The sequence below is a fragment of the Chlamydotis macqueenii genome, chromosome W (assembly GCF_036417535.1).
Source record: "Chlamydotis macqueenii isolate bChlMac1 chromosome W, bChlMac1.mat, whole genome shotgun sequence".
Taxonomy (NCBI): Eukaryota; Metazoa; Chordata; class Aves; order Otidiformes; family Otididae; genus Chlamydotis; species Chlamydotis macqueenii.
In genome coordinates, this window is record NC_141592.1 from 53448807 (window position 1) to 53460812 (window position 12006).

The following is a 12006-nucleotide window of genomic DNA, read 5'->3' on the forward strand; positions in this document are numbered from 1 at the left end:
CCCATCATAGAAGGCCATCAAATTCGTCAGGCATGATTTGCCCTTAGTTGAAGCCATGTTGGCTGTCACCAACCACCTCCTTGCTCTCCATGTGCCTTAGCATGGTTTCCAGGAGAATCTGCTCCATGACCTTGCCAGGCACAGAGGTGAGACTGACCAGCCTGTAGTTCCCTGGGTCTTCCTTGTTTCCCTTTTTAAAAATGGGAGTTATGTTTCCTCTTTTCCAGTCAGTGGGAATCTCATCAGACTGCCACGACTTCTCAAATACAATGGTCAGCGGCTTGGCAACTTCATCCGCCAGGTCCCATGGACTTGTGCACCTGCAGGTTCCTTAGATGTTTTCGAGCCTGCTCTTCTGCTACAGTGGGCAGTTCCTCATTCTCCCAGTCCCTGCTTTTGCCTTCCACAGCTTGGGTGGTGAGACAAGAGCCCTCATTGTTGAAGACTGAGGCAAAAAAGTCATTAAGCACCTCAGCCTTCTCCATGTCCCAGGTAACCAGGCCACCTGTTTCCTTCCAGAGAGGGCCCACATTTTCCCTGGTCGGTCTTTTATCCCTGATGTACCTAAAGAAACTTTTTTTGTCCTTGTCGTCCCTGGCCAGATTTAATTCTCTCAGGGCTTTAGCCTTCCTAACCTGATGCCTGGCTGCTCAGATAATCTCTTTGTATTCCTCCCAGGCTACCTGTCCTTGCCTTCACCCTCTGTAGGCCTCTTTTTTTTTTTGTGTTTGAGTTGGTCCAGGAGCTCCTTGCTTATCCATGCAGGCCTCATGGTGTTTTGGCCGGACTTCTTTGTTGGGATTATTATGATCCAGGGCCATAGCAGGTTTGTGATTCCCTCAGACTAAATGAGGGTGAAACAACACCAAAGGATCAATTTAACACTTTATTTATCATTAACAAGGAACAAATTAACTTTGAAAACTTGGAGAGCATAAAGGGGCTGATAGCCTGGTCTCTCAGGGAGGAGATACACCCTCTGGGTCTTGTGTTACCTGACTCCTACTGTCCCTATGCAAACCACACCCTGCCCAACAACAGTGTTGGAGACATCAACACATTAACTCTGTCAGTCCCTCACAGGGATGCATGGCTCCTGAGCTTGGAGGAGGTAATCCTTGAATATTAACCAGCCTTCCTGGGCCCCTCTTCCCTCCAGGGCTGTATCCCATGGTACTCTGCCAAGCAGATCCCTGAACAGTCTAAAGTCTGCTCTCCTGAAGTCCAGGGCAGAGCTCTTGCTGCACGCCCTCCTTGCTGCTCTAAGGATCTTGAACTCCACCATCTCATGGTCACTGCAGCCAAGGCTGCCCTGGAGCACCTCATTCCTCATCAGCCCCTCCCTGTTGGTGAGAACAAGGTCCAGCATAGCACCTCTCCTCCTTGGCTCCTGTGTCACTTGCAGGAGGAAGTTATGATCCACGCATTCCAGAAACCTCCTGAATTGCTCGTGCCCTGCTGTGTTGTCTCTCCAAGAGATGTCAGGGTGGTTCAAGTCCCCCATGAGGACCAGGGCTTGTGACCATGAGGCTGCTCCTATCTGCCTGTAGAGGGCCTCATCCGCTCTGTCCTCCTGGCCAGGCAGCCTGTAGCACACCCCCACCGTAATTTCCCCTGTCCCTGCCCTCCCTCTAATCCTGACCCATAAGCTCTCTGTCAGCTCCTCCTCAATCCCCATGTGGAGTTCCATGCACTCCAGCTGGTCGTTGACATAGAGGGCGACACCCCCTCCTCATCTCTCCTGCCTGTCCTTCCTAAAGAGCCTATATCCCTCCATTCCAAATGGAGGGATATAAAAAGATCATTAGTTCCACTCCCCCTGCCCTGTGCAGGGACACCTTCCACTAGACCAAGTTGCTCAAAGCCCCATCCAACCTGGCCTTGAACACTTCCAGGGAGGGGGCATCCACAGCTTCTCTGGGCAACCTGTTCCAGTGCCTCACCACTCTCATAGTGAAGAATTTCTTCCTTATGTCTAATCTAAACCTACTCTCAGTTTAAAGCCATTACCCCTTGTGCTATCACTACATGCTCTTGTCAGAAGTCCCTTACCAGCTTTCTTGTAGGCCCCCTTTAGTTACTGGAAGGCCCCCAGAGCTTTCTCCAGGCTGAACAACCCCAACTCTCTCAGCCTATCTTCGTAGGAGAAGTGCATTTCACATTGGCTAAGAAGTTTCCTAATATTCACTGTGATGTTAGTAAATAGGATTTGCATGATGTTGATTTCTTCTTGAGATGACATGCTATGATTCTTTAACCTTTACAAATAATCCACTGGCTACAGGGATATTACCTGTCTGAATTAATGTTGTAAATTATTCCCAGAATTTTAGAAAGGCAAATTTATCTGGTGCATGTATAAATGACTATGTATGCTTTTGGAAAAATATTTTTAAACAGTTTTCCCTTCTCAGGTGTTCTATTTCTCCATTGTCTGCCTCTGCAGAGTTTGCTGTATGCACAGGCATGCTGAGAGTGCTTAAGAGGACTGATTAGTACCAGCTGACACAATGCATGGTTTCATATCCCATTATACTGGACTGTTAGTTGGCTGCATAGACCTTCCATTTAATCCCTGGCCACAGCTAAAACTGCTTTCTAGTATTACTGCAATAGTGTTTTAAATGAAAAAAAGAAAGGGTGGGGGGAGGGGGAGTAACATGCTATTTGCTCAATCCCATGACCTGCAAAATTAAAATAAAAATATATTCTGCTACATCACATTGTAGTTAATATGTATACAACAAATATTTGAAAACTTAGAATGTGTATGATTAATAGTTTCAAATACAGAAAATTTTTCTTTGGTAAATAACAAAATACATGCTGTAGAAAGATCAGATAACTGTACTCTGGATTCTTTCCCAGGTTCTTCCTTTGTCTACCAGTGTATTGGGTCTAGTTATTCACTGCTGAAATCAATGAGTGCATAGCATCGATTATAGCTGGAACAAGTCTGAACACAGTATTTGAGAACAAGAAACCTTAATTTTATGAAGTCTTGGGCCTATTTAACATAAAGCAGATATGTGCATCTTATGTTGTATGGAACTAGTAGTTCAAGGTTAATGGTAATTTATGGTTTTTTATAAGGTTGTGACCGTGGACCATGATAGTGATAATGGTTGAATATTATTTCAAAATGTTATATTGCGTAGTTCACTATGATGGCTTAGTGTTTTGCAGTATAGATCTGTTTTAATAGAAAGAATTTGCCTTGACTCTTTTTCTTTTGTTTTTCAGGAAAAGAAATGGAGCAAGTTCAGTTAACTGTCCAGTCTAATGTTTTACTGATATCTTAAGGAATCTTACAAATACTTATTTCGAATTAAGAAAATGACTGCAGATATAGAAGAAAATACAGGTTGTTGGAAAAGAATACCTGTCAACAAGTGAAACATCCAATAATTAATTTGGAAGTAGTATAAAATACATATACCTGTTATGGTGCGATTCTGGAGTGGAGTTAACTCTATAGCACACAGGTAGCCCTCCAAGGAGGGGTAAAAAAAAAGCAGCTTTTTATTTTTCTAAATTATGGAAATTTTTTTGAAGATGTGGACATGGATTTTGACCCTAGTCATGGTTTCATCGGAATTTCACAGTGACAACAGGCTTTCATATAGTTCTCAAGGTAGGGGTCTGACCTCTGTAGCTGACAAGAAGCACTGATTTTTGCATTGCATTTGGGTAATATTTTCTAAACCACATTTATGTAATTCATGAGATCATATGGACTCTGCTCCTAGTTTTATCATGATTCATTGTCATGGACATTTAAATACAGCAAATCTGATTAAATTGTTGTTTTAATTTGTTTTTGTCTACTTTTAACTGTAGGAAAGCCTTGCAAATTCAATCTAGTAAAATGTACTTGATAATAGTTTAGAGACTTGCTATAACATCATTAATGTGTTTTTAAACTAGGAAGTAAAGATCTAATTTTACTTTGATCCATTGACATTTAGGTTTTTAATTAAATTAAGAGCAGTTTGCATGTTTTTACAATGTAATACTTTTAATTACTTCTGGTTTTATTCTTGCAGGAGGGTTTAGTAATTTTTGTCTTTGAATGGTATCACTGGGAAGAATACATCTTCCTTAGGTAGAATTTAGTCCCAAATGTTTACATATTTTGGGTAAATAGGAAAATGATATGTAATTAAAAACTTTTGTATTTCCAGTGACATCAGATTAATAGGAAACTGAACAAGTTTTCTTGACTTAGAAATAAAGAAAAGAACATTTTCTTTTATTTAGTAAAACTCTCCATTTTGCATTTACCTGAAGGATTTTTACTCATGAGGGTGATGAGATTTAGCCAAATATGGTTTATGTTTATACTACTACTTGTTGTTTCCTGTTATATTTTCTTCTCTTCTATGCCCACTCCCTGGATTGTTTACCTTGTGATTACAAAGAGGAATTCCTGTCTTACCTTGAACACTACCAACTAACAATCCCAATAAGGGTTGATCAAAATGGAGCCTTCCTAAGCTTTACTGTGAAAAATGCTAAACCTTCAAGAAGGAGGAGGAGTACAGACCCTTATGACCAAGAACTGGCAGCATCTAAATTATTTTTTAAACTTTCTGCCTATGGCAAGCACTTTCATTTAAACCTGACTCTCAACACAGATTTGGTGTCTAGACATTTTACAGTAGAATACTGGGGGAAAGATGGACCTCAATGGAAGCACGATTTTTTAGACCACTGTCATTACACAGGATATTTGCAAGACCAACACAGTACAACTAAAGTGGCCTTAAGCAACTGCAATGGTCTGGTAAGTGCATGTTACATGTTCTAGTATAATAGTGTGCTTGTCCCTTTTTAAATTACAGAAGAACTACTTAATTGGCATATCTTTTAGTTTTTTTGAGTCCCTGTGAGAAGCAAGCAAGTGCAAAAAAAACCTAAAAGCTGGTCTGGGTCCTGGGGAAAAGTTTTTTCCAAGATAATTTGTATCTACTAAAAGCCCAGAAAGCCAACTGTATGCTAGGCTGCATCAAAAGAAGCGTGATCAGCAGGTCAAGGGAGGGGATTCTCCCTCTCTACTCTGCTCTGGTGAGACCCCACCTGGAGTACTGCATTCAGCTTTGGGACCCCCAATGTAAGAAGGATGTGGACCTGTTGGAGCGAGTCCAGAGGAGGGCCATGAAGATGATCAGAGGGCTGGAGCACCTCTCCTATGAGGACAGGCTGAGAGAGTTGGGGCTGTTCAGTCTGGAGAAGAGGAGGCTCCAGGGAGACCTGATAGTGGTCTTCCAGTACCTAAAGGGGGCCTACAAGAAAGCTGGAGAGGGACTTTTGACGAGGGCATGCAGTGATAGGACAAGGGGTAATGGCTTTAAACTGAAAGAGAGTATATTTAGATTAGATATAAGGAAGAAATTATTTGCTGTGAGAGTGGTGAGGCAATGGAACAGGTTGCCCAGAGAAGCTGTGGATGCCCCCTCCCTGGAAGTGTTCAAGGCCAGGTTGGATGGGGCTTTGAGCAACCTGATCTAGTGGTAGGTGTCCCTGCCCAGGGCAGCAGGGAGGTTGGAACTAGACGATCTTTAAGGTCCTTTCCAACCCAAACTATTCTATGATTCTACTAAGACCCAATTCTTTAGTCCTTTAGCGGGCAACATTTTCAGTGTTTACAGTGCCTGTACTAGTACTGCAAGATTAAGTCTGTGCTGAGATCATTACAGGTTATAAAAATGTTACAAACTCAAGGCGGGGGAGGAAAACAGTGGGTCCTTTAGGATGCTGAATCTCTCCAGAGAGACATTGATTGAACTGAACACCCACTCGTTGTTTTTGTGAATTTGAGTTTAGAAACTTTGAGTAAATAACAGAGAAGAGGAATTGCTTGGTGTAGAAGTCATATATCCTTTGCAAGTACCAGCATCCTAAAGTAATTATTTACCTTTAAAATAAATATTTTGTTTACAAATCATAAACAGTTTCATTTAAAAGTAGGATTAGAAATTCTCATCTTTCTTATTCTCATCTCTTCTTTTACTGTTGATCACGACAGTAGTACTTGCATGGGAAAAAACTGCTTTTATTCTCAACAGAAATTAGAAAACAAATGCAAAAAATTAAAAACCAAACTACTGAGTAACAAAATACTAAAATAGAGGAGCATGACTAGAAAATACTAAATCAAGAGCCTAGTAATTTCTCTAGTAAAAATATATGTATATATTGTGGTTATTCCTTCTGGTTTTAATTATAGTAGAACACTGGTCAATCTTCTTGTTAGGAGTAGACAGATCTAACTAATTGCTAAAGGAAAAAAAATATTACAGAGACTTGCTAAACTAATTCCTATTTATCCATGGAAGTGCTATTGAATAATGCATGTTGGGATGTTATTTACAAACAAGAGCCTGCTGCTTCAGACCTAGATAGGAGTCATTATATCCAGCTATTTGTTATGTCCCTGATACAGTCTAGGTTAACATTTTGGAGTACTCTTGAGGAAAAACATTGTAATGGGTATTTCCAGGGCTAAGTGACACTTTTGAAGAAATGTAGTTAAAATGGTGTTCCGTTGTGTGTGGTATCACAGTTTGGTTAATGCAGACTTGCAGCTGATAGGTCTGAATGTAGTACAATTTTGACTTTGGTTTTGCGGTTCCTATGTAATAACATTTTTGTCACAGTTATTTAAGCTCTTTAATATACTAGATAATTTTGCTTTAGGGTTCTTTTTGACTAAAAATACTATGGAGAGCAAATCCCCACTTTCAGGACTCACTTCTTTAAAAGAGGCTGCATACCTCTATATCTTCAGAGCTTCTGCTGGTTGAAGCACAGTGCTCCTATTTCGGTTCTTCTCTGACCTTGGCCAAGGAGTGAGCCAAGAATGCCTACTCTTGCCTTAGCCGATTCTTATTTTCCTTCCATGTTAGGAAAACAAGAGTGAGATGAAGCAGGACAAAGTCCATGTTTTCCTATCAGCTTTCCCCATCTCTCATCCCTCATGGTGCTCTTGTTTTCTTCAAATAATTTAGCAGCATGGTAGGTGTCACTTCTAAATGAAGTTTTTGCTTCTGTGCCTCAGGCCCTGAGGTGACTTTTAGCATTCCTATTGATGCATGTTTTACCTCTGCCCTCAACCTCGCTGTTTTGCTGGAGTGAAGCTGTTTTCTGTGATTCAAGGTGTCAGTACATTAACTTAGCCTGTAAGTTAACTTTAGTGTGGAGTGCTTCCCAGTTAGTCATCTTTGGTGCTTTTAGCTGTTGTCAGCTCTTCTGTATTTCTTCCAGGTATTCCTGGTCTGGATTAAGGCAGCCTCAGTTCTCTGGACACACTATGACTGGCACTTTTGCGTTCTTGTTGGTCATGCCTCTTACTTGGCACTGCAAGTGTCAGGTGTCCACTGCATCTCCTAGAAAAGCTGAGTCACAAGTATGCAAGGCTCTTGTCATGCTCCGGAAGTAGCAGCAGGGGTGACACAAGGCTCTTTCTCAGAGAGGCAGGGATCCTGCAAAGGGGTGCAGTGGTAAGCTGTACTCAATATCATCCTCTACTGTACAGAAATTCCTCTGTCATACAGCATTGGTAGGGCCTTCCAGTAAAGGAGTTACCACTCCATTCAGATAAATCCATTACAGAGTTATTTTAAAATGATGATTCCTACTGACAAATATTTTGTTATATAGCTACTGGTTAGAACACATTTAATAAAGCAATTGGCAGTGAATATTGAAGACACTATTACTTGTTTTAGAATTAGTGACAGTTCAGAATATGTCGTGCTTGAGACAGTCTTATTTTCCAGTCTGATTGTTGGTCTGTAAGAGATTGCCAGTCATATTCTGCATAGTCCTTGATCAACATCTGTCCCAGAGCCTGTCATTTTACGTTGTCAGTAACTCTAAAACAAGTAGTAGCCTTTAGTATGAGTGTCGCTCACAAGCAAAATTTAAGCATTCCATTTATACCAGTTGTCCTGTTAGACTTCACTGTTGCCAGATTTCTTCCCTTTAGTGAATGTTTTGAGTTATTCTGTTTAGTTATTCAGGGTGGGCAGGCGAAGCCATGGTTTAATTAACATAAGTGTATGACTTTGAAGAACACTTGTAGTATCTGAGATGAGTGTTAGTGCAAGAAGGGCTTTCTCTCAGTTTTGTTATAATAAGTGACCAGCAGTGAGTTCATTTCCCTGTCACTATATCCTGTTTCAGCCTCTCCCTCTATTTGTCATTACCAAGTGCCCCAGAATTACAGGCTGCTACTTACTGAAGTTTCATTCCATCAGTTTCCATCTGCTGGGCTAAGTAGACTTTGGCTAAAGCATGACCTTACGTGGTTAAAGGAAGAATTATTTTGCTTGAAGACTTCATGTTTGTTTCATGTATTCCTAAATTCATATGTATATAAATTATTCATATTCTTAAATTATCTCATTTGAAAGCTGATTCTACCATAAAGAATGTATCTAATTTTATAGATAATAAACTACATATAGTATGGTATTTTTGAATTGTATATAAAATAATGTATAATTTATAAAATAACTTATGAAGATCAGAAAAGATATTGAAAGAGATTTAGTATTCTAGATTGGTGTCTTTGGAGTTCTCTTTGCTACTAATATGTATTTGCAGTATAGACTTAGTATTCAGAAAATTATAAATAAGCTATCCTTGTCCTAGTTTTAAGATGTCTTGTCAGATTACATGATGTACTGTCCCAGGCCAGATCATTATTTTTTTTAATCTTTGAGAACACGCTAAGCTAATGCAGTCTGTTTCCTCAGTCATAAAACCACACTGAAGTGTAGAGCCAACTGTAAATATACTGAACAAGACTGACACATTTTCAGAAGTTTCCATTACTACTGCTTTATATTAAAAATAGATGAACCTTTCTAGACTTTATGCTTTGAGGCAGGGAGAAATTGGAAAACAGTAGTACTGTGTGGAAAAGGCACTTACTTGTCCTCCATATTTCAATTTGCTTCTGTTACTGATGGACATCCCCCATCTCTGATGTAGGGTAAGGTCCCAGGTAGACAGCCTGACACAAAAAGATTCCTTTTTACAAGTTCAAGGGAAGTCGATGTGGATTCACAGATTTGTCTGAGCATGTCAAACTGCTGGATCCAGACCTTATATGTGTTAGCAGGAGTTGACAGTCTGTAGTGGGACTGGATAACGCAGGACCTCAAACAACCTGTTTTAGATAATAATCTTGGTAATGTTGCTTCTTGGGGCATTCAGCTTGTTTCTTAAATTCATGGTATTTTGTCAAAACCTTTTGCTGGTCATTCTTATGTCTTAATGATATTTGTTATGCTTTGGAGCAGAAGTTTAAAGTACAAACTGTTTAAGTTCAAATACAATGGCAAAAGTAAAAAAAAAAGCTAATTCCTTTTAATGCTTCAAAAAGGGATTATTTCAGTCTCCTTTTGCAACTGAAACTGTGTTGTGCTCAAACAGTAGGTAAGCCAAAAGTGTGTTTTAGAAAGTCGATTCGGATATAATAGCATATTTCCCACTATTAATCAGGCATTGCTGAATGCATATACAATGAGAGCATCTCTAGCCATATGAATTTTCTAAACTCCTAATTAAAATAAATGGTGGTTGTTCCTGAAATAGGTATTTCTTAAGTACAGAATTTGGAGTGCTTTGTTCTGGTTTTGTTAGTAAGGGGGGGCCCAAGGTGGTAGCTTCTGTAGGAAACTGCTAGAAGTTGCTCCCCTTTGTTCAGTGGACTCGGCCGGGCCTAGGGCAGACCCGCTGCTGGCCAAGGCCGAGCCAATTGGTAGCAGAATGTCCCGTGATAACGCCTCTGCGATAACGTATTTAAGTAGGGGAAAACAGAAAAAAAGGGGAGAAGATGTGAAGCAGCTGAGTGGGGGGCAGAGAGGGGGAGGCGCGAGCCTTGTGGGCCTTGCAGGCCTCACCCTCTGGCCTCCCGCTGGGCGGCCGACTGGGCCTAACTCGGCCCTGCCTGGCTGTAAGAAGTGGAGAGGAGATGAGAAGTTGAAGTGAATAAGATGTAAAAAGGATCCTGAGAGGCGTCTGCCAGCCTGTTGTGAGGAACGGCTGCAGACGCCAAGGTCAGTTCAGAAGGAGGGGGAGGAGTAACGCGGCTCCTGGCCAAGATTCCTCTGCAACTCGTGGTGAAGACCACGGTGCAGCAGGTTGTCCCCCTGCAGCCCATGGAGGTCCACGGAGGGGCAGAGATCCACCTGCAGCCCGTGGAGGACCCCACACTGGGGGAGGTGGAGGCCTGAAGGAGGCTGTGGCCCGTGGAGGGCCCGCTGGGACAGCTGTTCTGGAGGGACTGCACCCCGTGGAAGAGATGACCCACGCCGGAGCAGTTTCACGGAGGACTATGGCCCGTGGGAGGGACCCCACGCTGGAGCAGAGGAGGAATGCGAGGAGTTCTTCCCCCAACGATGATACGGCGGCGTAAAACAACGCGTGATGAACTGACCACGACCCCCATTCCCTCTTCTCCCCCCGTGCCGCTTGGGAGGGGAAGGTAGTAGAGATAATGTTAAGCCCGGGAAGAGGGAGGGGTGGGGGGAGGTTATCTTGTTCCCTGTCTCATTCTCCTGCTAGTTTTAGAAATAAATGAGTGTTTTTCCCCAAGTCGAGTCTGTTTTGCCCGTAATGGTAACTTTAAGGATTTCTCCCTGTCCTTATCTCAAACCTCGAGCTGTTTTTCTTATATCATCTCCCCCTATTCTCTCGGAGGGTGGGGGAAGTGAGAGAGAGACTGCGTAGTCTGGTCCCGATCGGAGCTGAAGTACGACAGCTTCTAAAATATCATTCACTTTGATTCAACAAGACCACTTGCATCAGTTTAATACTGGAAGAACAGTATTCTTTGCAAGCAAAATTAATATATGTTAGGTTTAAAATGGTATATATATGCAGGGCTTATGTGAAGGGCATATGCAGGGAAAGTCCTATGACAAGGTGACCCACTTAGTGGATGAGGAAAAGGCTGTGGATGTTGTTTACCTGGACTTTAGTAAAGCCTTTGACACTGTTTCTCACAGCATTCTCCTGGAGAAACCGGGTGCTCATGGCTTGGACAGGTGTACTCTTCGCTGGGTAAAAAACCAGCTGGATGGCCAAGCCCAAAGATTTGTGGTGAATGGAGTTTAATCCAGTTGGCGGCTGGTCACAATATTCCCCAGGGCTCAGTATTGGGGCCAGTTCTGTTTAATGTCTTTGTCAATGATCTGGATGAGTAGATCGAGTGCACCCTCAGTCAGTTTGCAGACGACTCCAAGTTGGGTGGGAGTGTCGATCTGCTTGAGGATGGAAAGGCTCTGTAGAGGGATCTGGACAGGCTGGATCGATGGGCCGAGGTCAATTGTAAGAGGTTCAACAAGGCCATGTGCCAGGTCCTGCACTTGGGTCACAACAACCCCATGCAATGCTACAGGCTTGGGGAAGAGTGGCTGGAAAGCTGCCTAGCGGAAAAGGACCTGGGGGTGCTGGTAGACAGCCAGCTGAACATGAGCCAGCAGTGTGCCCAGGTGGCCAAGAAGGCCAACAGCATCCTGGCTTGCATCAGGAATAGTGTGGCCAGCAGGAGTAGGGAAGTGATCATGCCCCTGTACTCGGCACTGGTGAGGCCGCACCTCGAGTACTGTGTTCAGTTTTGGGCCCCTCAGTACAAGAAGGAGGTTGAGTTGCTGGAGTGCATCCAGAGAAGGGCAATGAAGCTGGTGAGGGGCCTGGAACACAAGTCTTATGAGAAGCAGCTGAGGGAACTGGGATTGTTTAGTCTGGAGAAGAGGAGGCTGAGGGGAGACCTCATTGCTCTCTCCAACTATCTGAAAGGAGGTTGTAGGGAGGCGGGTGTTGGTCTCTTCCCCCAAGTAACTAGCGATAGGACAAGAGGAAATGCCCTCAAGTTGCATCAGGGGAGATTTAGATTGAATATTAGGAAACATTTCTTTACTGAAAGAGTGGTCAGGCACTGGAACAGGCTGCCCAGGGAAGTGGTGAAGTCACCATCCCTGGAGGTATTTA

The 12006-nt window shown here is 42.6% G+C and overlaps 1 protein-coding gene across 1 annotated transcript in view; it reads left to right on the forward strand.

The window, feature by feature from the left end:
* Positions 1-3537: 3537 nt before the first annotated feature.
* LOC147596814 (A disintegrin and metalloproteinase with thrombospondin motifs 6-like) overlaps positions 3538-12006 on the forward strand; it is a 217315-nt gene continuing 208846 nt past the window's right edge. Inside the window, exons 1-2 of the mRNA XM_086769521.1 lie at positions 3538-3634; positions 4422-4786. Of these exons, the coding sequence (XP_086625647.1) occupies positions 3538-3634; positions 4422-4786 (462 nt within the window). The remainder of the gene's footprint in view (positions 3635-4421; positions 4787-12006) is intronic.